This window comes from Phalaenopsis equestris, unplaced genomic scaffold, assembly GCF_001263595.1.
Source record: "Phalaenopsis equestris unplaced genomic scaffold, ASM126359v1 Scaffold000137, whole genome shotgun sequence".
Lineage (NCBI taxonomy): Eukaryota > Viridiplantae > Streptophyta > Magnoliopsida > Asparagales > Orchidaceae > Phalaenopsis > Phalaenopsis equestris.
This window is the reverse complement of record NW_018164579.1, coordinates 669,878-696,690: the sequence shown is the minus strand read 5'-3', so window position 1 is coordinate 696,690 and position 26,813 is coordinate 669,878. Positions and strand designations below refer to the sequence as shown.

The window sequence follows — 26,813 nt, the reverse complement described above, 5'->3', positions numbered from 1 at the left end:
CCTCCCGCCCCTCCTGCCCGCCCCTCCTGCCTGCCGCCTGCCTCCGTTGCCCGCCTCCATCCCCCACGTTCGTTGTCAGCCGCCGTCGTCACTCATTGTCGGCTTCCGCGCGTCTCTCTTTGCCCAAGTAAATACATTATTTTCAATCTACTTTGAACCAAACAAAAAAATATAAAGTCCTATGTTTATTAAACAATTCCTCTCCACCTAACAACTTGAAAATATTTCAAATACATTGTAATTATGGACCTTGCAAACCTTTCATTGCATTTCATTTTTAGCAAACCAAATGATCCCTTACTAAAGTTCCAAATCTCTTTTCATGTTGCAAACCTTTCATTGCATTTCATTTTTAGCAAACCAAATGACCCCTTACTAAAGTTCCAAATCTCTTTTCATGTAGCCCAAACCAAACATCATGAAAAGTTTTGATGTATTTAACAAGTGACAAAATTGGTTTTAAAATTGCATAACGTTTTGTGTCTCCATCTTTCAATGTAAGTTCAATCTTCCATCAGGAGAAAAAAAGTTCTTTATAATTCTTTTTCCATGAAATAAGATTACAAAACGCTAATTCTTGGAGGATGATTTTAATATGTTACTATATCAGTTTATTTTTTAAAAAGGGTTAAACGAGTCTTGGCTATTTGTGTCCTTTGATAATGTGCATGAATGATTAAAAAAAAAAAAAAAAGACTATCGTTGTTAATGATTTAAGTTTCTAAAATGATACTTCAACAAATATGTAAAATGGTTTGGGGCTTTTAGGGTGAAGAATTATAATTCTTTTTTTCAGGTGAGTGTTTGAAAGTTATGGTAGCAATCCAAGTTCCTTGATGGCAGTAATCCTCTGCATATTGATAAGTTTGTATGGCTTCTTGATTCAGATTGATTTTTTTTTTTTAAATTTTATTTTCTATATCTTTCAGTGTTCAAACAGCCACGATGCTGCCCATCAGTTTGTCCACTGATGAAGATTCAAGGCCCAAGCCATCATATAGGTGGCAAAGGGTCTTACTTAAGGTAAGCGGAGAAGCACTAGCTGGGGATCACACAGAAAATATTGATCCTAAGGTAGGAAGTGGAGCTATTAAACATCTCATGCTTCAATACTCAAGTTGACATTTTTTCGCACGTCATAAATTTTTGGTCTGCCTGCTGTTTTTTCTTTATTTTATTTTCTTTTATTTTATTTTTTTTGTGGATCCAAGAACTTTAATACTCTGTGGAAATACAAATTATTCTATAGAAAATGTTGAGCTTTCCTTATGCGTAACAAGTGATTCTTCAGCCTTTTCATGAGTTCTCTAACTATATTAATATGTTCTGAGGCCTACTAGTTTTGTTGCTGTAGTTCTCAAGTAATTTCTCAGCCGGTTCATGAGTATCTCTAATAATGTTAACATGTTATAAGCCTTGCGATATGAGAGTTGGAATTCTCAAAATGACTTTGCATTTCTCTTTCCTTCACAAACTTTCACCATTTTTTATCGAGAACCATAAGAAACCTTCAATCCTGACGTTGCATGCATGTATCTATATCTCTTCAAGTATTGATTGATGTTTGTCATGGTGTCATTCTCTATTTTGCTTGCAGATTACAATGTCCATTGCCAAGGAAGTGGCATCTGTGATCAGGCTTGGCATTGAGGTATGTTTGTCATTGTACATTTTTAGGTGATAGAATGTTAAACATATGAAATAAAACTCTTGCAATGTGTCAATAGTTTAAAATGTAATTTATTGTTGATTTGCTTAACTAATTCAGGTTGCTATAGTTGTTGGTGGGGGTAATATTTTCCGTGGAGCGTCATGGGCTGGGTGTAGTGGCCTTGATCGTTCCTCTGCAGACTATATTGGGTATGGAATACCATACATTTGGGTTTTTTTTTTTAATCATATCTTACAATTTTGTGCATCCTGTTTCTATTTGGAGTGTTGCAATTAGTGCATTTTTTTCTATGAACATTATCTGATTTGTAATAATTTATTTAATTGATGAAATAATTTGCATTGTTTAGCCCTTTCACTTTTTAATTGCTATTTTTAAAGAATATTATTAAGTATTGAAATAATTCAATTTTATGCAGTACTGATATAGCCACTATTTTCTCATTTATGTAGAGAGGAGTTTATCAGATGCCACCAACTTGTTGGACCCCTATTAAATTTGGTTTCTTCCCTCTTTTCTCTTTGAATATTTCTTTTGTAATGATTCTAAGGCATCCAGAAGAGAGGGAAATTTACGTGAATGAATATTGGGATACATCTATCTTACGCCTCGCAACATATTCTGTAATCCTTCGAGCCTTTTAATCTTCTTTTTATTAAGTTCTTCATGGTTTGCGATTGTCTTTATTTTGAGTGGGTCATTTTTGCATGAGTTTTGCTTTGATTCCTCTGTTGTCCTCCATAATATCATTATTCCTTGCTGATTATATTGGTTTTATTGTTAGATTTCTAACATTTCTCCATAGCCTGTCTTTGCTTTTACACTAGGGACGCTAAAGCTTGTCTTTTTTTGTCCGTGTTTGTAGTTTTAGACAATTTTGCTTTCCCACTCTCGATGGTCAATAGTTATTCTTGTTACACGATGGTCAAAAGTTATTCTTGTTACACCTTGGGCATGAAGTGATAAAAAATCTGTTTTGTACTCACAAGAGCAAAGCTCATCGATAAGTAATATAAATAGTAAGAATAATGTTTTTTTATTTCATAAATATAATTTATATATTGATATATTAGTAGAAATAGTACAACGGGAAAGAAAAAAGGAACAACTAATACATGACTAGCTAAATCCAATGTATGTTCCGAAAATTCTCGCGCTGAACTCTTGTCGTTGTTGAGATCTTTTTATTTAGGTATTACAGGTCAAATTTTTAGAAAACATATTTGATTGTAGATAAGTCACTATCTAGAGATATTACCCTCAACTTGTGTTTTTTTTATATGAGGTTCGAGATTTCCCATAGGCGCAAGCCCCTATGAATAATTACCTCTTCTGATAATAGGAGAGCACTTTCAATTAATGTTAGTTATTAAACATTAAATACTTATCATGCAATAATAGTAGAATCAAGGTTTTAAATTGTTCAATTTATTACCTTGAGCTTAATGCAGATGGTGGGGGAAATGATGACTAACCTGATCAAGTTCTCATGGTTATGTCATCCCGGGTTGTCGTGATTTTTGATCTACCTAGTCAGAGGAGGTAGTCAACCCAACCTTGCTAAAAGATTTGCCAGCAGCTATGAGTTACGTCCTCTAAGAGATCCTTGTAGATCTGCGGTGGATTTTTATTTAAGATGTTAAATTTAAGTTGATCTTAACTAACATAATGCTTTATACCAATCAAATGTACCCTTATGATTTATAACTCGAAGGATAAAAAATCGTTGGGGAACATACAAGTTGCAACTGCGATCTTAATATAGCCGTCATTTAGCGCCAATTCACTTAGTTTGAGGGTTCTAGCCGTAGTCGTTGATATTTGAAATTGCTGTAAAGCAATTGATAAATCACACAAGTATCTGTGTCGATCAAATAATGTACTAATGCATATCTATCCCATGAGGATAATTGTCAAAATATTCATAAAAGGGAAATTTCAAGTGTACTAAATCGTTAAATCTAGTTTGAGGTGATCAAAGTGTCAGAGGAATATCCTAACAGTCCTAAAGCGCACTAAACATAATTAACAGTAACAGAAAATGCATAGAGCAACTTTGAGTCCTTTTGATGCGATGAGGCTTGTGCTTCAATGACACCGATATAGTGTTCTCTATGTTAATATTTACAATAACAAAATCATACATTAAAGAGAATCCAATCGGTGTTGACGACGACGACGACGAGAAAACAAATTCTTCAAAATGAGAACACATATTTTTTTGATTTTTTTAATAAAAATAAAATATATATTGTTTTATATAATGTTTAATGTTTAATGTGTAAGACAAATAGTACAATGGGGAAGGAAGGGGTCAATTGGGATTTTGGGCTTGTGCTAGGTTTAGGTTATGTGACAAAATGGGATGTTCGGTTTAAAGTAGGGACAATGAAACAAGGAAAATTCTCATCAAGTTCAAACAAAAGGAAAGGGGTTTCAAACAACGTGATCAAGGACTGAGAATTCAGGCACAGTAGTAGGACCTTACAATCGGCTAGAGCAGCGTAAGGCTAGAGTTTGTGTGCGAATAGGGAAGTGAAGGCTTCTGGATCACGCGAAGGACATAGCGGGGAGGTATTTTTGGGTTTGGGATCACATTTGACAAGGAGAGAGAGAGAGAAGTTCGGGTGAGTAGAGGGGAAAAGCAAAACTTGGCATGAGGGATTTTGGGCTGAAGTCAAGTTCAGTGGATGGGCGACAAAGAAGACGAATGGAAGAGCACGGTCGACTATATCGTGCGAAACGAGGTGGAACCAGGGGCGTGCATTATTCAGTTAAAATTAAAAATCTGAAAAACATAAAAAAAAAATCGAAAAACAGAAAAACCTAATTGAACCGATCAATTTGGTCGATACAATTTTATTTTAATATTGCATTTCATTTTTTGGTTTTTAAAATCTTAATATTTGATTTTTGGTTTTCAGTTTCATTTTGTATTTCATTTAATCGAACAAGCCGAAACCAAAATTTGAACTTAAATTAAAAATTCATGTGATTAAATCGATATTATATGTGTAAGATATGTAATTCTTGATATTTATTAATAACCTAAGTGCAACCAATAACTAACTTTTAGCTTATTCAAAATCAAACCGTTTAAATCGAATTAAATTTTGGTTTGGTCAGTTCAGTTTTATAAAATTTTGATTGGCTTAATTTTTTCAGATTTTTATTGCAATTCTTTTGATGAATTTGAAAACAGATCCATCCAAACCGATCGACTGCTCACCTCTAGGCGATCTAGCGGTTGGAGCAGAAGAATCACGCGGGCTTCTGTCTTGGTTTTTGCAGTGGAGAGGAGTTTAGCGCTTTTGGGTTCCGGAACGAGAGAGGAAAACAGTGCGATGGGCTGCGACATAGGGAGACGAAGTGGAAATGATGAAGAACAATTGGTGAGAGTAGAAACAAACAGGAGAGTGGGAGTACCAGAGGAGTTTTCATGTCAGTTTGTAACTAAGAGGAAGCGGGAGCAGTTATGAAACTGAATGTGGGTGTGCTTGGCGGGAGAAGGTACTGAATTTACCGATGGGAAAATGTAACTTTAAACTTAGTGGGTGATGAGGAGACGAAGTTGAAATGAGGAACAGTGTGTGAGAGCAGAAACGAACAGGAGAGTGGGAGTACCAGAGGGATTTTTCATGTCTGTTTGTAACTAAGAGGAAGCAGGAGCAGTTTTCAAACTAAACGCGGGTGTGCTCGGCGGGAGCAAGTATTGTACTTTGCTGGCGGGAATAGGTAAGTCTTAAACTTGGTTAGTTATATATGTATTTGTTGAAATTTAAAATAACACAATAATATTATTGATATGAAAATGGGTTATAAATAACCCTCACATGAATCTTAGAACATGAATGACAGGATAAATGAAACAATAGAAAAGAAAAGTTATGACACTTAATATCTCTAATTAATCGATTTATAATAATTATTTGGAGATAAAAGAAGCAACATAAAATAGGAAATACTAAAATAGAAATGAAAATAAATCAAATCAAAGAAAATAAATCTAATCCTCATAACTTTTAACACGAATAAATTATTTCTTAATCTAATTTCTAACACACCCCTCAAGTTGAAACATGGTTGAAACCATATTTCAACTTGGATTTGAAAACATAAATGGGCAAGAAGATCCTGTGAGGTAGAACTTGAAGCTTTCCTCCCGTACTGCAGTTGTTTTTTATTGCAATTTCTGCAGTGTCTGTAGGTAAGTGGAAGACTCCTACATGTAATGTTGCAGAGAAGTTTACAGGGAAGTAGAAAACCTGCAGCAAAAACTGACTTCTACCTGACTACGGTTGTCGTCTGCTGTAGTTTCTGCAGTGTCTGTAGATAGACAAAAATTTTCTACATGTAATGTTGTAGGGAAGTTTTCAGGGAAGTAGATAACCAACAGAAAAAGTTGTAGGGTATGACCCGCAGAAAAAGAGGAAAAATTTCGCAGGAGGCCTTGTTGCAATAAAAAACTCCGGACAGTAAAAGGCTTCAGAGGAGTGACTGTTGCAGGAAGAATTCATTTTGAGGCCTGCTGCAGGAAAAACTCCAGAGGAGTGCTTGATATAGGAAAAAACTCCAAAGGAGGGCCTGCTGCAGGAAAAGTTTCAGAGGAGGGTCTGCTGCAGGAAAAAGTTCCGGTGGTGGGCTTGATGCAGGAAAAAGTTCCGGAAGAGGACCTGTTGCTGGAAGAATTTTAGTGGAGGACCTGCTGTAGGAAAAGCTTTAGAGGAGGGTCTGATACATGAAAAAGCTCTGGAGAAGGGTCTGCTGTAGGAAGAGCTCTGAAGGAGGGTATGATGTAGGAAGAACTCCGGAGAAGAGCCTGCTACAGGAAAAAGTTCCAGAGGTAAGCTTGCAACGGAAAAGGTTCAGAGGAGGGTGTGATGCAGAAAAAAGGCTTTGAAGGATGACCTGCTACAGAAAGAATTCTGGTTGAGGGCTTGCTGCAGTAAATGCTCTAGATCAGGACCTATTATGGGAAAAAAGTTTTGAAGGATGCAGAAAGAATTCTGGTGGAGGAGCTGTTGCAGGAAAAGTTCTGTTTCTCTCTGTGTTGACTGGTGCCAACCTTGCAAGAGTTGATGTAGGAACTGATACAGGTCTATTTTTCTCTTTCATCACGATCACAATAGAAGCATAAGATTTCTTGCGCTCTTGTCCATTTAAAAGACCTGAAACAGTTACTACCACCTATGAAATAGTTGGAATCTCAATAATCACCTCCTCCGCTGGCTCTTCATCTTCAATTGCTGAACCTTCCTCTAATTCTGAAGGAACATAAATTTTCTTTTCATTCACTACATTTTCTTTTGGCGTTGTTGCACTTTGCGGAAGAACAATTTCTTCTGGTGAGGGAATTGAGTCATGCTCTGTGGTCCGAGCAGCAGCTTGATGCGTAAAATCTTGCTCCTTCTGATCAAATTCTTCCAGATATCGAAAAGTATCATTTAGAACATAGTAGCTCTTGTCCTGGATGGCAAGAAAGAATGTCTGTGTGAAGTCCCTCTTCACTTCCAATGAGACAACCCGTCACAAGTACTATCACTCCACCATCAAGAGATTCTTGCATATCAACTATCTTGATCTTTGCTAAGTACTCACTGCAGTTCATTGACAGAATCTTCTCATCAATGCCTTGCAAAGTGGAAACCATGATCATCTCTTCGTTGGCTCCTGACCGTCCTAGTTTGCTACTCTCCTTGTAGAACTCGTGGATGAGAGCCAGTGATCTATTGAGGATGTTGAAGAACTGCTGGACAAAAACATTCCTAACCACTTGGGCGGAGGGGGAGCCCCGGTGGGTGATGATTGCTGTGATGCCATTTCTAGTCGAGAAGCCCAAGAAATACCAAAAAACCCTAGAATGTAACAAGTTTGATTTGGATCAAATCGAACAAAAGATTAGATGCGGGAAGTTAGGCACTCGACGTTAGGTAATCGAGGGTGGCTCAAGCGAGCCTCAATGGTGACATTGATACTACTTCGTTGATAGATCACTTTGTTGTGGACTTTCAAGGGTTTGCGGCTACGAATATGGGAGGAAGAGGCCTACAGAGTTGCGGGTCTAAGCTCGATAGATTTGGGAAGGAGTCAGAATCGTGTTGGATCACATAAAAAAAAGGAGGCAATGCTTCGGAGGGGCTGCAAAGATCTACTTCGACGGTGAGTCTTTGCGGACACCCTGCAGGGAGAGAAAGCGTCTCTTACTTCCTACAAGGAGGATGGTAGGAAGGAGTCTAGCGGCTCTAGAAGGAGGACCGATGACTAGCGTAGGGAATTTAGCTCTAATATCATGTTGAAATTCAAAATAATGCGGAATAGTATTATTGATTAGAAAAGGGGTTATAAATAACCCTTACATGAATCTTAGAATAGGAAAGACATAAATAAAATAACAAGAAAAGAAAGGTATGAAATTTAATATCTCTAATTAATCGATTCATAATAATTATTTAGAGATAAAAGAAACAATAAAAAATAGGAAATACTAAAATAGGAAATGAAATAATTTCAATCCTAGGAAATAAATATAAAATAGGAAAGTAAATAAAATTTTATTAGAAAATAAATATAATCCTCATAACTTCTAACAGAGATAAATTATTTCCTAATACAACTTTTAACGAATTCAAATATAGCTTTTACAGAAACTTAGGGTTATAAATGAACCAATGCACTTGATGAACAACTTTAACTCGACTTGATTTTTACTAGATCATGTTTGCTCAAATTAGTAAATAAACAATTTTGAACATTTTTTTTTTAACTCGAAGGATAAATAAATCAAATTTGAACATAATCTAACTTGTTTATTAGTGTTCATGAACAAAGTTGTTTATTGTTTAGCAAGTAAATTGTTAAGGGTTTTAAAAAAAAATTGTTTAACTAGAACTTATTTAATTGTATATTTAATGGTAACATATTATAATTTAACTTTAATATTTATATAAATCTAATTTAATTTCTTTTTATTTTTTATTTTAATGAACTTATTTTGTTAGTTCTTATTTATATTATTTAATTGATGTGAAAAGTGGATGGTTGTATTAGATAGTCGACAACTAGCATAAAATTTGGTAAAAAAATCATGACATTAATTCTTTAAATTCTTATGTAAATGTTAGGGCGTTGACTGAAAGTGACGCACTATATGAACTGAATAGAGTGAAAAGACCATTACACTGGCGCTTGGGTGTAGTGTCAAATAAATAAATGTTCCTACATTACGGACATATGCAGGTAAAAGAGTTTTTTGGCTTGTTAAACTCTTTAATATTAGTTCAAAAACTAAAAAGATGTCTGAGGAGTTGATGAAGAGTATTGTGTTCCCCATTTTTACGAATAAAGGGATGCTCAAGAGTGTGCAAACTATACAGAAATTAAGTTGTGTCATACTTTAAAATTATGGGAAATGATAATTGAATATAGGTTAAGACATATTACAAATATTTCTCATAATCGGTTTGGATTTATGCTGGGCAGGTCTACTATGGATGTTATGCATTTATTAAGAGGTTTGATGGAGAAGTACAAAGAGAATAAGGAGGATCTGCATATGATTTTTATTGATTTAGAAAAAAAACTTATGTTAAAATTACAAGAGAAAACCTTGGAGTGTTCTGGAGAAGAAAGGTGTTGATATGACTTATAATCAAGTCATCAAGGATATGTATACTAGAGCTGTGACTTGTGTTCGAACAAGAGACAGTTGAATTACATTAGGGATCGGCTTTATGCCCGTATCTTTTTGCTTTAGTTATGGATGCTCTTACTAGACATTTACACGACGATGTACTTTGGTGTATACTTTTCGTTGATGATATCCTCATTGTGGATAAGCCTAGGGAAGGAGTTAAGAAAAAACTTGAATTATGGAGGTCTACATTGGAGACTAAAGGCATTCGTTTGAGTGTAACTAAAACTAAATACATGGAATGTAATTTTAGTAGTAGTAGCTATAGTGGCATAGTTGTAACTATATGTTATCGAATCATTAAAAGGTGTGAACACTTTAGGTATCTCGGGTCTATTGTTCAAAGTGATGGTGATATAGATGAGGATGTTATTAGTAGAATTCAATTTGGTTGGTTGTTGGTTGGTTGATTCAATTTGGTTGGTTGAAGTGGAGGAATGCATCTGACTTATTGTGTGATTGAAAAGTATCGTTTAGACTGAAAGGAAAATTTTATAAGATGGTGGTGAGACCTGCGATGCTCTGTGACGCATAATGTTGGCCTTTAAAAAAGAAGCATAAAATAAAGTTAAGTGCCGTCGAGATGAGAATGCTCAGGGGGCTGAGTGGCTTGACACTTTGAGACAAAATGCGAAATGAATATATCCGTGATAGAGTTGGTTTAGCTCCAGTGGCAGATAAAACTAGTGAGAGTTGTCTTAGGTGGGTTGGTCACATCAATCCTCGATCATTTGATGATCAGATTATGAAAGTAGATGTTTTTGATTCGGCTTATGATAAGAAAGACAAAGGTAGACCTAGAAAGACTTGGGCATATTGTATAAAAAATGATCTTAATTTATTAGAATTAAATAAAAATATGACACTCAATAGGAGAATGGAGAAAAAAGATTCATGTAATAAGAAGATTCTCACTTGGTTGGATAAAGGCTTGTTGTTGCATTTATGTTATTTAATTGCAAGAAAGCTTATTGCTAAAATAATACTCCAATCCTAGCAAATAAGTAAGGCACATGGATCAGGGTTTTGTACCGTTGTATCTGTTTATTTATAACTCTCGTGTAGTAAATAACTTCAAGCACAACCGAGGTTCAATACTGTTAAATCTATATCTTTATGACCCTTGGATTATAATCCCTAAAGGATCACTGACCCTTAATTATTTTTCCCATCTTTTTGGTTTTATTCCTTTTTTGTAATGCCTAATGGAGATCTACATATATCTCTTCTCTCGTCCAAAGAAAGTGAAGATTCTTGGGAGTTTTCTATTGTTTTATTTTCTACATGGTATTAGAATATGGTTAGGCGTACCTTACAACTTTTTTTCTTATTCTCTTAAGTTAAGGTTTTTATTTCCAACATTTGTTCTTATTATGTAAGATTAGAATTTTCACTTCTAACTTTTTTATTCTCTAAGGTTAGGCTTTTCACTTTCAATCTTTGTTCTTATTATCTAAGATTAAGGTTTTCATTTCCAATCTTACCTCACTTGCCAAATTCTTCATCTATTCACTATGTCGAGATTCTTTGATTTCCCTTCAAAAGAATTAACCATGATCAATGGTGAAAATTAGACTAAAGGAGAACTGCAGGTATTTCAAGCATTTTATTGTTTGATCAGGAAAAAATATCTTATGTGATTCCAAGTCATGAAGGTCTTTCTAAAGGGAAATGGAAAGATCCAACTTATTGTGAATCTATCTCTGGAGCCCAAAAATCAAATTTATTGCTTTGAGAAGAAATTGAATTTATGATCATGACATGGTTGTGGAACACCCTGCTACCCGAAATCAATAAGTCTTTTATGTTTCTTTGCTAATAGAAATATGCTATGGATCTACTAAAAGAAACATAAATGGCAGTGTACAAGCCGTGTAAACTCCAACAGAATCAGGACAATAATTGAACTTTGATGAAAGAGCTAATGTAGATATAGAACATCAAATGAAATCAACTGGTTGACATATTCATCAAAGGATTCTGCAGCCCAACAATTAAAATATTATAAACAAACTTAGAATGGTAGATCTCTACCATTCAGTTTGAGGGGAGTGTTGATTTTCTATTCCAATCATAATAAAGAATTTAAGGCACTCGGATCAAGGCTTTTGTACTGTTGGATCTGTTTACTTATGATTCTCAGATATCAAAGAACTTTAGGCACATAAATTGAGGATTTATATCATTTGATTTATATCTCCATGCCCCTCAGGTTGTAATCTGTGCATTCCTAAATGATCATCATCTCCTATGTATTTTTCCCTCCTTTTTTAGCTTTATTTCTATTTTGTAATGCCCATGGGAGATATATATCATCTCTTGTACAAAGTGAATGCAGTTGAGAGTGTTTTATTTTCTACATTTATTTATAATTTATATATTATTTGATTTTCTTGATATAAACTATTTAGATGTTAATTTTAAATTTGCTCAATTGCTTATTTAGATTTGTAAATAAAATTATTAATACTTTTATATAAAAAATTAAGTATTCTTTTGAATTTTTAGCTTGTTTACTAGTTTTATATGAAAAATCAAGTACAAATTAAATTTGATTTTATATGCAAAATTAAGTAGTCATTTAAAATTTCTTATTATATATATGTATATGACCCAAGTATGATATCCTGCCCACACAAAAAATCACAAAATGTTTCAAAACTAAAAAAAAATAGAAAATACATCTAACAGTGCCGAAATACATAGTATCAGGTGACTAGAGAGCGACTCAATTTGGTGTTGCCTCTGCCTCTAGTTCTAGGGAAGGAGCAAGCTAATAAGTTGATAAGATGATTGTCATTGTCAGTAATAACCAATGTATCATCCAATATATTCTTGATTTCCCAAGTTGGAGTCGGCCTCCATTCTTCTTCTTCCTCCTGGAATAGACCTGTCATTCCTCATCCGAAGTTTCTGAAGAATCAGTATGATGGGGTGGACCTACCATTCCTCATCTGAAGAATCAGTATGATGGGGTGGTAGAGCTGAAGCGGAAAGAATATCAACCGTAGTACCCACAATAAGTTCTAGTATTTGTGAAATATGAGTTGCCTCTACACTGGATACTTCCAGAAGAAGTCCTGAAGAAGTGGAGCTACAACTCTCATGATTATCAGTCTGAACACTTTTATTTGTAGGTAATAGTTTATCAGTATTGTTTCTATGGGGTTTAAAGGTGTTATCATCACTTCACTCGCAATAACAGTAACGACAGGGGCAATAGAATCAGACACCAAAATCTGTCCTGTGGTAGCGTTCTTTCCAGATGGTACAGATATATCCTTAGATCTATCCTTATTCACTTGTTTTTTAGATTTCAAATTAGGGTGAAGCTTATGAAATTTATCAAGAGTATTTCCAAACATCTTACAATGAGAACAATAAGAAAGTCTATGCTTCATGACAATTTGTTGCAAATATCTATTATGCGTTGTGCCCAACCAGACTTCAATAACATCAGACAAAGTAATATCTCTTTCCACAAGTATTCTGGCCACAAAAGGTCTGGTAAGGTTGAAAGTGGGTATATCTAGCTTCATAGGATCCCCAAGTATGTCACAAATAGAGGAAAAAACCTGATGATGAAAAAAGTGCAGCTTGAGACCGGGTAGACTAAACCATACCGGTACAGCAGGAGGTTCATGATTGAAGTCAAAATCAGGAGACCACTTGAGTAGTTTCATTGGTTTACCAGTAATGTTAATATATTTTTTGAGAAAATACGAGTGCAGTCTTCAGACATAGTTAATTGAATCAAAATATGTCTCCCGTCCATGAGCCTTACTTTCTACTTTCTTGCTAATTTGTGGTCATCAAAACTTTTTCTGATAACTTCCATAGCTGGGTGTCCCTACTGAAATTTCCCAATCAGAGAAAATTTGAATTTGTCAGTCAGGGTTGAAATTTCTGACTCAGAGAAAAGTGTGCCGCCTTCTCATTCTTCCTGCTTGCATTCTTAATAAAGGGGCAGTCACCTGTACCATCACGATTCTCCTTATAACTAGAGGGGAAGACAACCGCCGCCTACCCCTAAGGATTACCCATTACATGGGCAAAAGAGGCTTTACCGGGTTCAACCGAAGGAGGAAGCTCCATCACAGCAAGTCACAACAAGGAGAAGGCTGAAATTCTGACAGAAGAGGTTGGGGGCGAAGCTGTTGTCGGCCGTTTTATTTTCGAAAAAGATGAAAATGATTTTATGGTTTTTGAAAAGGAGATATAATTTTATAAGGTATGAAAATAATTTAAATATAAATATGATCTTTTTGATCTTTGAAAAAGTAATATTTTAATTTTAAAATAGGTGAAACCAAACGGGTCTCACATTTTGGATAGTTTAGATAACTGAGCGTGATATCACAAGTAATACACTTATTTCGAAGAATAAACATGTCACATGTAGTAGGCTCAATCACCTAAACTAAAGAATTTATGACATCTGTTTGGTCTGCGAAATATTTTGAAATATTTTATATGAAAATATTTTATATGAGGCCAACAAGTTCCCCTATCTAATATAAGGATTATATAGAGTTTGTTTTACCTGAGTTTCAAGTTTTCTATGGAGACAAACCCCTATAGTTAATTATATCTTAAATGATTGGGGTCGCTTAAGAAAACTCTCGATTAAAAGCAGTAGTTTTGCCTTCAAGATTTCAAAGTTTAGGTTTCCACGATTGAACATAGGAAAATCAAATGAGAGTGGTTCAAAATAGGAACAATTATCTTAAGGAATTCAAATAAATGAATAATAGGAGATATCACAGATCCAGGAGAAACCCCGAGGATGTCCCAACTATTCTAATGTTCGGCTTTACGTCTTTGAAATGATGTTATTTAATGTTTAATCCTGCAATTTATTTAGAATTTAGGATTTATATTTGTACGATATCTGATCTTACAAATAGCCTAAAAAGATAGGAGAATTTACATCGTACCGTACGGTAACCTCGAAATCCTAAAGTGTTAGGACTTATAATTGCACTAATTTAGGACTTATAATTGCACAACAGGATTGTGCAAAAGCCTAAAGGTGATATGTGAGGGTTTATGCTGCGCTAAGCAAACCATTTCGAACTCTTATGGGTTGTTCTTTAAACTAAGGGAAGTAATCAATGTGAATGTGTTTTGATATTGCAAATTCATTTTAAAGTTGTTCCTCGTCGTGCTGCCCACAGTGTTCGCTCCAAAACTCTTCGTAGTAGCACCTTCGGGTTTAATGTTAATTCTTATATAACCACTTGATTTTCCTAAACTAAGGTATAGTGTGTATCAAACTAACAAAGCATGCAATATAAAGAAAAAGAACAGTAGAATGTTCAGTAAAGAGAAAAAATAGTATAGCATGCTAGGAGAAAAGTACAACAAATTAGGAAGGCAGTATAGCAGAGTAGGAAAACAGTATAACATGCATGTTATAAAATGCTGTAATGTAAATTAAACCTGTATATTTGAGAGTTCTGCTGCTCCTTTAAGTTAACTAGTATTCACTGTATAAACAAAAGAAACATTGCTTGAAAAACTCGAGAAAATCGACAAATAATCCCCGACGAAAAATTCGAGAAAATTGACGAATAACAATCCAAATAAAACTATCAAAAATCTCGGGAAAATCCCGGAGAAAAGACCACGAGTGTTTTGTCCAAAAAATTCAAGAAAACATACGAAAAAGTCCGAAAAGAGGGGACCACAAGCACTCGGGTCGGGGCTAGACTCAAATATATATATTTGTATTTGAGGGTCGTCGAAGGCTACTCGGTCACCCGAATGTATAAAGCCCGTCATTCCACTAGAAGGATATCCTACTGAACTTAATTTAGGAGGGTACTCCTTGGCCCAGAATTGGTAATCAACAGGTGGACACTCAAGTTGTGATATATATTTAAAATTTATTATTTTTGGCATGCATATGGATTTCAGGCATACAAAAGGAAAGTTGTTTCAATTTTTGTAGTGAAAATATTTTATAAAACATTGTATCTATTCTTATCAGTTTGTTTTATCAATTTTAAAAGAAAATATAGTTGTCTACAAGTCGATCACGTCATCGGGCCTAGGACAACCAACAACCTAAGAATGTACGGGTCCTCCTCTAGTCTTATGTCGGTGAATGATATTTTCATCATACAGTTTATCAAGTCCCAGAATTGAGTCCTGGTGTTGTAGGATGAGGTATTATTCTGCTCTACCATCGACGTGCCTTTGTCGTCATCACCCTACACCTCAAAATAAAAATCGACCTACTTGCTACTTTGCTTGATGATTTAGCATATAACAAAAGATTATACATGAACACTTATGTATCAGACATAAACACAGAAAAACATAAACACAGAAAATCGAACCAAGAAGTAAGGAAAAAAAATAAAAATAGGGATGAGAGAAGAGAAATTGATTTACCCAAAAGATCGAAAGAGTACAGGGTAAATCAATCCTCAAAACTGTATCAAAAAGATCTAAAAGAGAGCTCGATATCCTTGAATCAATCCGAGAAGGATATCACTTTCTCAAATTTTACGATTGGATCAACCCATGAAGGGTATTCTTTCCAAGTCTTTGTTTCAAATAGATTGAAATGGGCTCAAAACTGTCATAACATTATACTCACAACTACATCACTCATATGAATTTTTATGTCCAAATCTAAACCTAAATGTGATGTTTATATTTATCAAGCCTTCATATTATCTTTTCAAACACTTTCACAACCTTTCAAATTATTTCATAAATCCAACCTATATTAACTTCATGATTTCCCAAAATGAAGTTTCAAGAGCTTTTTATATGTCACAAAATAAGAGAGACTAATTAATAGAGGGGGCAATCTTCTAGCCGCAACCTTCTAGCCTTCTAGATCAAAATCATTTAAATCCAACCTTCATTAAAAGCTTTTCATTTCGCATAAACATGAAATTATCCATATAGGACGATATAAATATTCATAACAAGAGGCCACAGAGAAGAATGACTATCAACCCAACTTATTACACGAAGAGATCAACAGGTAAGGCTCTCGGGTAAAGCAGAAAAGATGGTAGGGGCTCACGGGTTAGACTAGGAAAGGGAACAGGGCTCACGTGTAAGGCCAGGAAAGAGGGCAGCCAAACCTCCAATTAGCTCACGGGTAGGTGGCAGAACAAGCCAAACCAAACCGCATATAAGAAGCTCACGGCCACGGATGGCAAGGAGGAACCCAACACAACACAAACCCACGGGTAGGGGCAAAGAAAAAGGCCCCAAAGGCAGCATAGACTTACGGGTAAGGGCCAAGAAGAAAGTCCCAAAGGCAACATAAAGAAACTACCATAAGTACTACCATTGCATTGTATTTGACATACATAAGAGAGTGAATGGGCAAGCTATTATACATCATTGAGATCGAACCCACTTTCATCATATAAGGCATGAGAATACTCATATTAAACATTCCCACCTAGAGATAGATATTAACATTCATGAATTTTTGGATGACAAACTTGATTACCAATAAAAAACTTAAGAGGGGGGCATTAAAGAGGAGGCCCCAACCGAACCATCCTCCACAAAAGTGTCAAACCAAGCCCAAGGAATAGTCCAAATAATAAGAGAATTTCAGCCAGCATAAATCACCAAAAAGGAGCCCAAACCGAGCCCATCATAGGGGTAAATCGAGCCCATCATAGGGGTAAATCGAGCTCAGAGAATGGTCCAAGCACATAAAGGATTTCAGCCAACATAAAACACCAGAAATGAGCCCAAACTGAGCCCAACATAGGGGTAAATCGAGCTCAGCACAGGGGGCAAACCAAGCCCAACACAGGGGCCAAACAGAAAATAACATCCAACATTTACCATTTCGAAAGAACTAAAACCGATCCTAAAGAAGGGGCAAACCGAATAGCAAAGGGGCAAAACCCAACCCAACACAGGGGCAAAACGAGTCCAGCCACATGGGAGGGCAAGCAAAAAAAAAAAAAAAAATTCCAGCATTTACTCATTTCAAAAGAACTAAAACAGAGACCACCAAATGAGCCAAAAAACAGGAAAAAAAAATTTCAACAAGGATTCAACTTCAAAAGCCAAAATCGAGCTCATCCAAATGGGCCAAAACAGGACAAAAATTTCCAACATTTATTCAGTCCAATATAACTAAAATCGAGCATATCACATGGGGAAAATAGAGAAGTATTTCCATTCATGATTCCATCTTAATAGAGCCAAAACTGAACCCTCTAAATGGACTAGATGTGATGCAATTTCCAGCCAACATGAAACCAAAGCCAAGCCTTCCAAATGGGCTAAAATCGGAGAAAATTTTCCTCTTGGAACCTGATATCTCAAAATATTATTCCAACATATGTTTCAAATAGGAGTAAATAACAAAAATCTATAAATATACATGCCTTTTTAGATCCAACATATCATCCAACTTTGAAGCTAATCTTAACATGTATCCCATAAATAGCAACTAAAACTTCCATAACATGCATACCATATGTCTTAAGCATAAAAAGAAGAGAAAGCAACCATAGCATGCTACATTTTAACGTTTATAGGAACTATTTCATGCTTAAATCTTAAAACATACCCAAATCTTGCTTCCACATGAGATGGGAAATGTTTTTATGCCATCCAAAATATTGCAAGAATAGAGGAGAGGAGAATAATACCTCTTAATGCCGACTTAATGCAAAAAAATGTAAGAAAGATCCAATAAAGTGCCTCCCAAAGAAATCTTCTTCCTAAGAACTTCAAAAAAAGGAGCAACCGACAAATCCTTTAAACTTCCAGTGCACCAAAAGCTAGTCAAACAGAAATTTCGAGAGAGCCTTCTTCTTGAAAGTTTTGAGAAACAACCACCAATGGATGCTCTACACCCCAACACACGAAAATCAAATTTTAGATAAGATGTTAGTAGAACTTTCTCCCCTAAAACCTCCCACAGTAAAAAAGAAGGAAAACAGTCTCTCGGGCAGCAAAGAGAAAAAGAACGTAGTCTCTTCAACAGCACCCCCCACAAAAGAAAAAAAACAACACCACTAGAAAGTCAATAGACAGGGAATAGAAAAGAGAGCGCCACTTTTGCCGCCCTAACCAACGAATCGAGGGAAAGGAATGAAGCGTCACCATAAAGGAGGAGAGCGTAAAGCCTCATGTAGAAGGAGCGTCGACCAACTTGTCTCTTGCAATTGGAGAGCCAAAAAGTCGAGGGGGAGCAAGGAGGCGAGCCGTGCCACGTAAAGAAGGGGAAGAGACGGGGAAGAAGACGGGAGCCGCGTGGATCCACCGTGGAACCTAGGGCACGGGTGAGAGGGAGCGAGATGAGCGTAAGCCCTGTTCGAACCCGTGAATGGGTCGAACAAGGACAAGGGGTGCGGGTGGAGCCGTAAATAAGGTTTAGGGTTTAATGTGATTATAATTTAGGGGTAAAATTTATAAAAAGTATTTAGTATTTTGAAAAATAAAAATTGAATTTGTGTTTTATTCGTGCGTCTAAACATAAACAAATTGGTATCATTTTTGGGTAACTTTGACATTCCAGACGTGCCGACGCGGTCTGTTTCGCCGTTAGAGGTCGTTTTGACAAATTTGTTGATTTGCGTGTAAATTTTCTCATGTTGAAAATATGACAAGATTAGTGTCTTTTTCTACTAAAATTGGTGTCCTGGACACGTTGGCGCAATCCAATTTGTCATCGGAGGTCGTTTGGAGAAATTTGTATTTTCACCCATCCTTTGGGCTTAATTGAAGTCCTACCTCGTGACCTCGTGTGACTTAGTGAATTTCGTGTGACTTAGTGAATTTTGTGCATTTGGTGTGTGTGTGTGACGATAAAATCGTGATAAGGTTTTTCTAGGGCTTGAAGTTCTATTGGGAACTTCTTCTTGAGTCTCCACACAATGACTCCTAATCGCTCGTTCTTAAGACGATGGTTTTCAGACCATAAATGCTAGACATCACAAGAAAATATGAAGTGTTTTGAAATTTCTAAGGGGACAGATTTCAATGCTGCTTTTCTAAGATAGTCAATAGGAAACTTCTAGAGCTAGATCCTATGCTCTAGGAAGAAGAAGGAAAGACCTCACAAAAATGAGGTCAACAGCTGCGCAGAAGAGAGGAATCGCAGACAGTAACCACAGATGACGACTGCGCAGAACGAATTCACAGCTCGACAAAGTCTAAACCGCAATACGACCACACACATAAAGGAAGCAGCGGCGTGAAGACGCCGCAGAAGCGAAGGTCCAAATGTTGTTCACCGTCGTCGTCGAGTGCAAAGGCAAAGATGACGAATGCAAAGGCGCAGAAAAGTCCAAAAGACGACGAATGCAAAGGCAAAGTCCGTCGTCTTCGTCAAGTGCGAAAACACACTTTCGAAGAGGATGGATTGAAAGCCGAAGGAATCAAACCAGGGTTTCAATATATATATATATATATATATATATATATCTGTTTATTTCTTCTCTGTGTATGTGGCTCGTTTTCGTAGGAGGCTCTGCTAGGGTTTCGCCTCACAGCGAGCCCTAGCCTCTGCTACAACATTTTCATGCTCGAAGAAGTAAGGGGAGTTTCGCTCCTCTGTTTTGTCTATTGTTGTCTTCGTAGAGCTTCGTTGAGCTACGCCTATCCGCGGCCCCGATCGCGGCTCGTCTTCCGCGGTTTCGAACCAATCACGACAAAGTATTCCTTAACATTTTTCAGTTTTGATAATTTAAGTTTTGCTTTGTAATTGATAAAGATCATGGACAAATGAAATAATTTAAATATGATGGTTGTTTTAGATTTTTCTTTTATAAGAAATTTCCATGTTGTTCTTATGATATAATATATGAATGATACAGACCACCGTAACCTATTTATATTATTTACTTGCGAGGTTCCTCGTATAACACTTTGAATTATAGAAAAAAAATGTGAAAACTTGTATTGCAATTTAATGTATATGTATCAGGTATGTTTTGCAAATTGACAAGTTTCACATTGATAAATATTAGATTTTTTAGTGATAAATAAATTTGGAAACATTTTTTCCATTTATGCAAAATTTGGATGACAAAGAAACAATGATTCAAGATGACTTGACTTTCAACAGGCACTACATTGGCAGAATTTTAATGGAAGTGACTTTCGGGGAAAAAGAGTGAGGCCATTACATGTTTGGCCATGATAAGATTGTGAAGCTCAAATCGGGAAGACTTGATGCTTGCACAGAAGCAAAAGGAGGATCATTAGTTCGATTGCTCAATTGGATAAGTAAACATGAACTAGAGGGACCAGGATCCTTAATTCGACCACTCGACTGGACGAGAGAACATGAACTAGAGGAATAGGGTGAGAGAATTTGTAAACTGGTGACAAGTGAGAGGTTGGCTAGGCAAGCCAAATAGATCGCAAGTTAAATCGATCGCTGAATTTGTCAACCGAAGGGAGAAACAATCTTCAGAAGAAATGATCTGCTAAAATCGAATGGAGTGTTCGAACAATCTACGGAAATCGATCGCATGAGGCGAATCGACCTTACCATTGTTCAAACCTAGCGTTCTATTAGAATGATCTGTGCTCTATTCTAACGGAGTATCAGAGGGAACGTATCTATGCGAGATAAATGCATTGTACAAAACTTGAGTATAAGAGACGAAGATGGAGGTTAGGGTTGATGTCGAAGACAAAGTTGGAGAATCCTATGGATATGTCGTCGTTGATGGTGATGAAGATAGCGTTAGAGAGCTCTTTGATGGTGCGCACAAGTTTGGATCAGGTCATCGACCTCATAAATTTTGTTCTTCTGCGACTCGCTAGATGAAGCCGTTGTTGGAGACAGAGACAAGTGTAGACACTCTTCAACTTTGATGATGAGCAGCCACTTTAACTGCGGGTGGGAACGAAAGCAAAAGAGGATTCTACTGCTCTGATATCATGCAAAATTCTGGACATAATTTTATTTCTCGATCTCTCAAATCGCTTACTCCCTACTATATATATATATATATATATATAAGTGAAAAGAATCAAAATAGGAATCCCTCCAAAAAGAAAAAAAATTAGAAATGGAAACACAATTCATGAAATATATTCAGAGGAAAGGAAATAAATTCCATCCTAATTAAGAATGCTGATTGGTACTTTCCTATAAATTTCTTGAGTGCAATACAAGTGCTACTATCAAATTTTGAGGAAATCTCCTAACATTGCGAGACCTCATTTTGCTTTGGTAATTTTATGTTTTATCTCTATAATTTGTTATTGATTTGTTTACTACTATTGATTTTGATAAAAAGTGACATTAATTATTTAGTTTGTTTGATGATTTTAATTATTACTTTTTTTGGTGAAAATTTTGGAAACTTTTGATAATTATATTTTCAAATTATCTATCTTTTATTTTAACTTTTTTTATTTTCATTCAAGAAAAAATGAGTTGTTGATTCTAAAATTATTTTATATTTTAACTTTTTTTTTTAAAATTTTTCATTCAAGAAAAATGAGTTGTTGAATTAATTGATTACTTGTGATATGTAAATACTTAAATTTTTTTCTTATGAAAGTATATTACACTTCGTATTAGGTAATTCTTCCCTCGAGTCATCTACATCACATAAAATATTTCAGGTATGTGAATTCTGATGTTAGCCTATATGAACCATCATAGATTTCACATTTTGAATTGATGTCTATAACTTGACTTCCATGCCTACCCCTCAGCACTTCATCTCATTTTGTGAGCTCCAAATTGTTTGGTTTTTAGCATCACGGGACACAAGCAGACCTAACCAACAGCTTTATTATTTAAAGCTGAATGTGATTATAGCTCGCCAAGAAAGACCTACTTGAGTTCTCTTATATTTCCTAATTTTTCTATCTACCATCTGCAAACTACATTACAAATGTTGAATTTAAACAAAGTTTTATGCTTTTGCATTGCAAGTTTGTTTGCTTCATCACCTGCTGTTTACTAAAAATTTGTAAAATTACCTTGTAAAATATAATTTCTTGGGATCATAGTTGTTTGCATTTATCAAGAGATCTTCCATGGGATGATATTTCAATTTTGAAGTTTAATGCACCCTCTTGTAAGGATTGAAACGATTATTCTGAGAGGCTGATATTAGTTTTGATAGTTGCTAATGCTCGTCATTGTTTTTCAGCATGCTTGCGACAGTCATGAATGCAATATTTTTGCAAGCAACAATGGAGAGCATTGGTATACCAACACGTGTCCAGACAGCATTCCGTATGTCAGAAGTTGCTGAGCCATACATAAGGAGAAGAGCAGTTAGGCATTTGGAGAAAGGAAGAGTTGTTATATTTGCTGCTGGAACTGGCAATCCTTTCTTCACAACTGATACTGCTGCTGCTCTCCGTGGAGCTGAAAGTATGTCTATTTTTGGCAAAAAGAAAGCCCATTCAGTAATATTTCAGTAATTTTTTTTTCTTTTCTGATCAATATTCATGAAAATATATTAATATTTTGTTTTTTGGATGCGTATTGATATTTTCATTTGCATGCAAGTCTTGTTGCCTTATCAATTATTCGTTGTTCCCTTTGACAACAGCAATTGATTAATTTAAGGTTGAAGTCTAAAACATTTTTAGAGGAAAGCTGAGAAGAAATTAACTTGACAACTTTTTTGCTGTTTCCAAATTTCTTCATACGGCTCAAAAAAAAAAAAATGCTGGATTAAGGGATTAGAAGATGTAATCAGACTACAAAGAGCTCTTGATAAGTCACGATCACATCACAACAATTATCTTCCTTTACATCCCTTAAATGCGTGAAATCACCAGATTCTCGTGTTTTGTTAATTTAGGCAAGGTCAGTAGGCTATTGGATGTATTTCTGTTTACGTTGTCGTTTCATCTGTTTTATTTTAAATGTTTTGCTTCTTGAGTTCTGCGGGCCAGTTAAGCTTTGAAAACGTTGTATTCTGGAATCTGTGTTTTTTTTTATAATATTATGTTTTATGAACAGTATAAGGCAATGGTTTTTGGGAGTTTCTATTGAATTCAAATGATCGAAACTTCACACTTTTGGATAATTTGAAATCCAAGACTTCTAATTTGCGCTATTTATTACACTTCCAGACATGAGAATCGATCCAAATTTGAGAAGCAGTGACTTCAGTTAGATGTTTACAAATACAACGAACTCAGGCTTGTAGAGGATACTTTTGGCTTAATAAAATTTCAGGTTCCCTTGAAATTCTATGTATGTTCGGCATTGTATTTGTTCTATTCAAAGCTATTAAATTTCAGAAAAAAATTGTCTTGTACCAATGTGATGCCTAATTTTTTCCACTCGCTGAATTCTTTCATCATCAATTGTTGCAAGTGTTCCTAATTTTAACCAAATATGCTACAATTTGATTTTTTAGCTATGGTGTTATGTAAAAGCTTAGAGAACTCCAAAAATTATCACACGGCCCGTAGGGAGTCTAATAAAACAATCAGCGACGCTAGAAATTCTGCTTTTAGTGATCTTTATAATAGATTAGATATTAAAGAGTGTGATAAATATATGTATAAACTAGCTAAACAAAGATAGAAGAAAAGCAAAGATTTAACTTAAGTATATTAAATTTGAAAAATCAAAAAGTACTTTTCCTAGAAAAAAGATATTAAAAATAGGTGGGTTAGTTATTTTGATAAACTTTTTAATGAAGTTTCAGAAAATACGATCGATCTTAGTGATTTTAATATCGTTAAAAATAATTAAATATTTTATTTTTACCGTCGCATTAGTAAAAAAAGAAGTTGAGGGGGCTTTAAAGAAAACCAAAGGTAGGAAGTCTGTAGAACCTGATGATATACCAATTAAAGTGTGGAAATATTTAGGAGATTTGGATGTTTCTTGGCTTACTAAACTCTTTAATATTATTTTAAAAACTAAAAAGATGCTTGAAGAGTGGACGAAGAGTATTTTGGTCCCCATTTTTAAGAATAAAGGGGATGCACAAGAGTGTGCAAATTATATAAGAATTAAGTTGATGCGTCATATTTTAAAATTATGGGAGAGGGTAATTGAACATAGGTTAAGACGTATTACAAAGATTTCTCATAATCAATTTGGATTTATGTTGGGGAGGTCTACTATGGAAGCTATACCATTATTGAGAGGTTTGATGGAGAAGTTCAGAGATAATAAGGAAGATCTACATATGATTTTTATTGATTTAGAAAAAACTTACGATAAGGTTCCAAGAGATATCCTTTGGAGAGATTTTGAGAAGAAAGGTGTTGATATAACTTATATTCAAGTCATTAAATACATGTATACAAGAGCTATTACTTTTGTTCGAACAGAAGGAGGGTTGACCAAATATTTTCCTATTTCTGTTTATTTACATTAGGGATCGACTTTAAGCCCATATGTATTTTCTTTAGTTATGGATGGTCTTATTAGACACTTATAGGAGGATGTACCTTGGTGTATGTTTTTTGTTGATTTCATCCTCTCGTGGATAAGATGAGACAAAAAGCTCAAGAAAACTTCAATTATGGAGGTCTACCTTGGAGTCCAAAGGCCTTCGTTTGAGTAGAACTAAAACTAGATACATGAAATGCTATTTTAGTAGTAGTAGCATCTCTAATGATAGAAATTTAACTATGGGTGATTAAATTATTAGAAGGTGTGAATGCTTTAGATATCTCAGGTCTATTGTTAAAAGTGACGGTGATATTGATGGGGATGTTATTAGTAGATATCAAGTTGTTTGTTTGAGGTGGAGGTGAAGCAATGCTTCAGTCTTATTGTGTGATAGAAAAGTACCACTTAGACTGAAAGGAAAATTTTATAAGATGGTGGTGAGACCTGCAATGCTCTATGGCATTGAACTTTAAAAGAGAAACATAAAACTAAGTTAAGTGTTACCGAAATGAGAATGATTAGGTGGATGAGTGGCTTTACACTTCGAGACAATATATCTGTGATAGGGCTGGTGTAGCTCCAGCGACAGACAAAATTAGAGTCTTCTTAGATGGTTTGATCACATTAAACGTTGACCATCTGATGATTCGATTAGAAGAGTAGATGTTTTAGATTCGACTTATGTTAAGAAAAACAGAGGTAGAACTAGAAAGACTTGGGCATATTGTATAAAAAAATGATCTTAATTTATTAGAATTAAATGAAAATATGACACTAAATAGGGCACAATGGAGAAAAGGATTCATGTATTTGACCCCACTAAGTGGGATAAAGGTTTTGTTGTTGTTGGTGGTGGTGGTGGTGGTGTTATGTATGATGACATTGTGGGTTTCAGTGGATTTAAATTCACATACACGCACACATATAACCAATTATTGGATTATCAACTGGCTTGAAGGTCTAATTTTATCAAATTCACATGAAAAGAAGTATAAATTTTATTTTTATTTTAAATGGTGGTCTTTCAAACGGTGTTAGTAGAATTCAAGGTGGTCTTTCAACTTGCTAGAATGTAATTTTAGTAGTTGTAGGTCGAGTGTCAGAGTTGTAATAATGGACGATTTAATCATTAAAAGGAGTGAATGTTTTAGATATCTAGGGTTTATTGTTCAAAGTGATGCTCCTATAGATGGGGATGTTATTAGTAGAATTCAAGTTGGATGGTTGAAGTTGAGCAACACATTTGTCATATTGTGTGATAGAAAGGTACCGCTTAGACTTGAAGGAAAATTTTATAAGATGGTGGTGTGACCAGTAATGTTTTATGGTGTAGAATGTTGGCATATAAAATAAAATCATAAATGTAAAGTGTTGCTAAGATGAGATTGCTTAGGTGGATGAGTGGCTTTACACTTAGAGGAAAAATGCAAAATAAATATATCCGTGAAAGGGTTAGTGTAGCTCCAGTGTCAAACAAGATTAGAGAGAGTCATCTTAAATGGTTTGGTCACATTGAACGCCGATCATCTGATGAACCGATTAGGAGAGTAGATGTTTTAGATTCGGCTTATATTAAGAAAGGTAGAGGTAGACCTAAAAAAACCTCGACACATATAAAAAAAATGGATCTTAATTTATTATAATTAAATGAAAATATGACACTCAATAGGACACAATGGAGAAAAAAGATTTGATACCCATAATCCAAAAGGAACATATATTTTATTGTACAAAAAATAACGGGGTCACAACCAAGGCTTGAAAATAGAACAACACTAGTATTTCGTCAAGGCGAGATAAGACTGCTGGTGGACAAGTGATGACGTGGTTGGGAAGGGGGGTGTGATGGGTTGTGGATTGTAGAGGAGAGAGACGACAGTGAGTATGTTGGAGGGGTGGTTGCGGATAAAGGTATGTAGGGAGGGTTAGCGACAACTTCAGATGGTTGTAAGAGGAGCAGCGACCAACATGCTCCGTGAAAAGGGTGCAGGAGACGAGATCCTCAGAGGCCCGGTGGAATAGGGAAAGGTTGGTAGTTGGTAAAGTGACGTAGAAAGGGAAGCGACAACAATCAGTTTTTTGGGGGGGGGGGGGGGGGACCGTTGAGG

The 26,813-nt window shown here is 35.4% G+C and overlaps 1 protein-coding gene across 1 annotated transcript in view; it reads left to right on the top strand.

Moving 5' to 3' along the window:
• Positions 1-931: 931 nt before the first annotated feature.
• LOC110021659 (uridylate kinase) overlaps positions 932-26,813 on the top strand; it is a 40,031-nt gene continuing 14,149 nt past the window's right edge. Inside the window, exons 1-4 of the mRNA XM_020720242.1 lie at positions 932-1,074; positions 1,598-1,651; positions 1,769-1,860; positions 22,487-22,713. Coding sequence (XP_020575901.1) covers positions 946-1,074; positions 1,598-1,651; positions 1,769-1,860; positions 22,487-22,713 — 502 coding nt within the window. The 5' untranslated portion in view covers positions 932-945. The remainder of the gene's footprint in view (positions 1,075-1,597; positions 1,652-1,768; positions 1,861-22,486; positions 22,714-26,813) is intronic.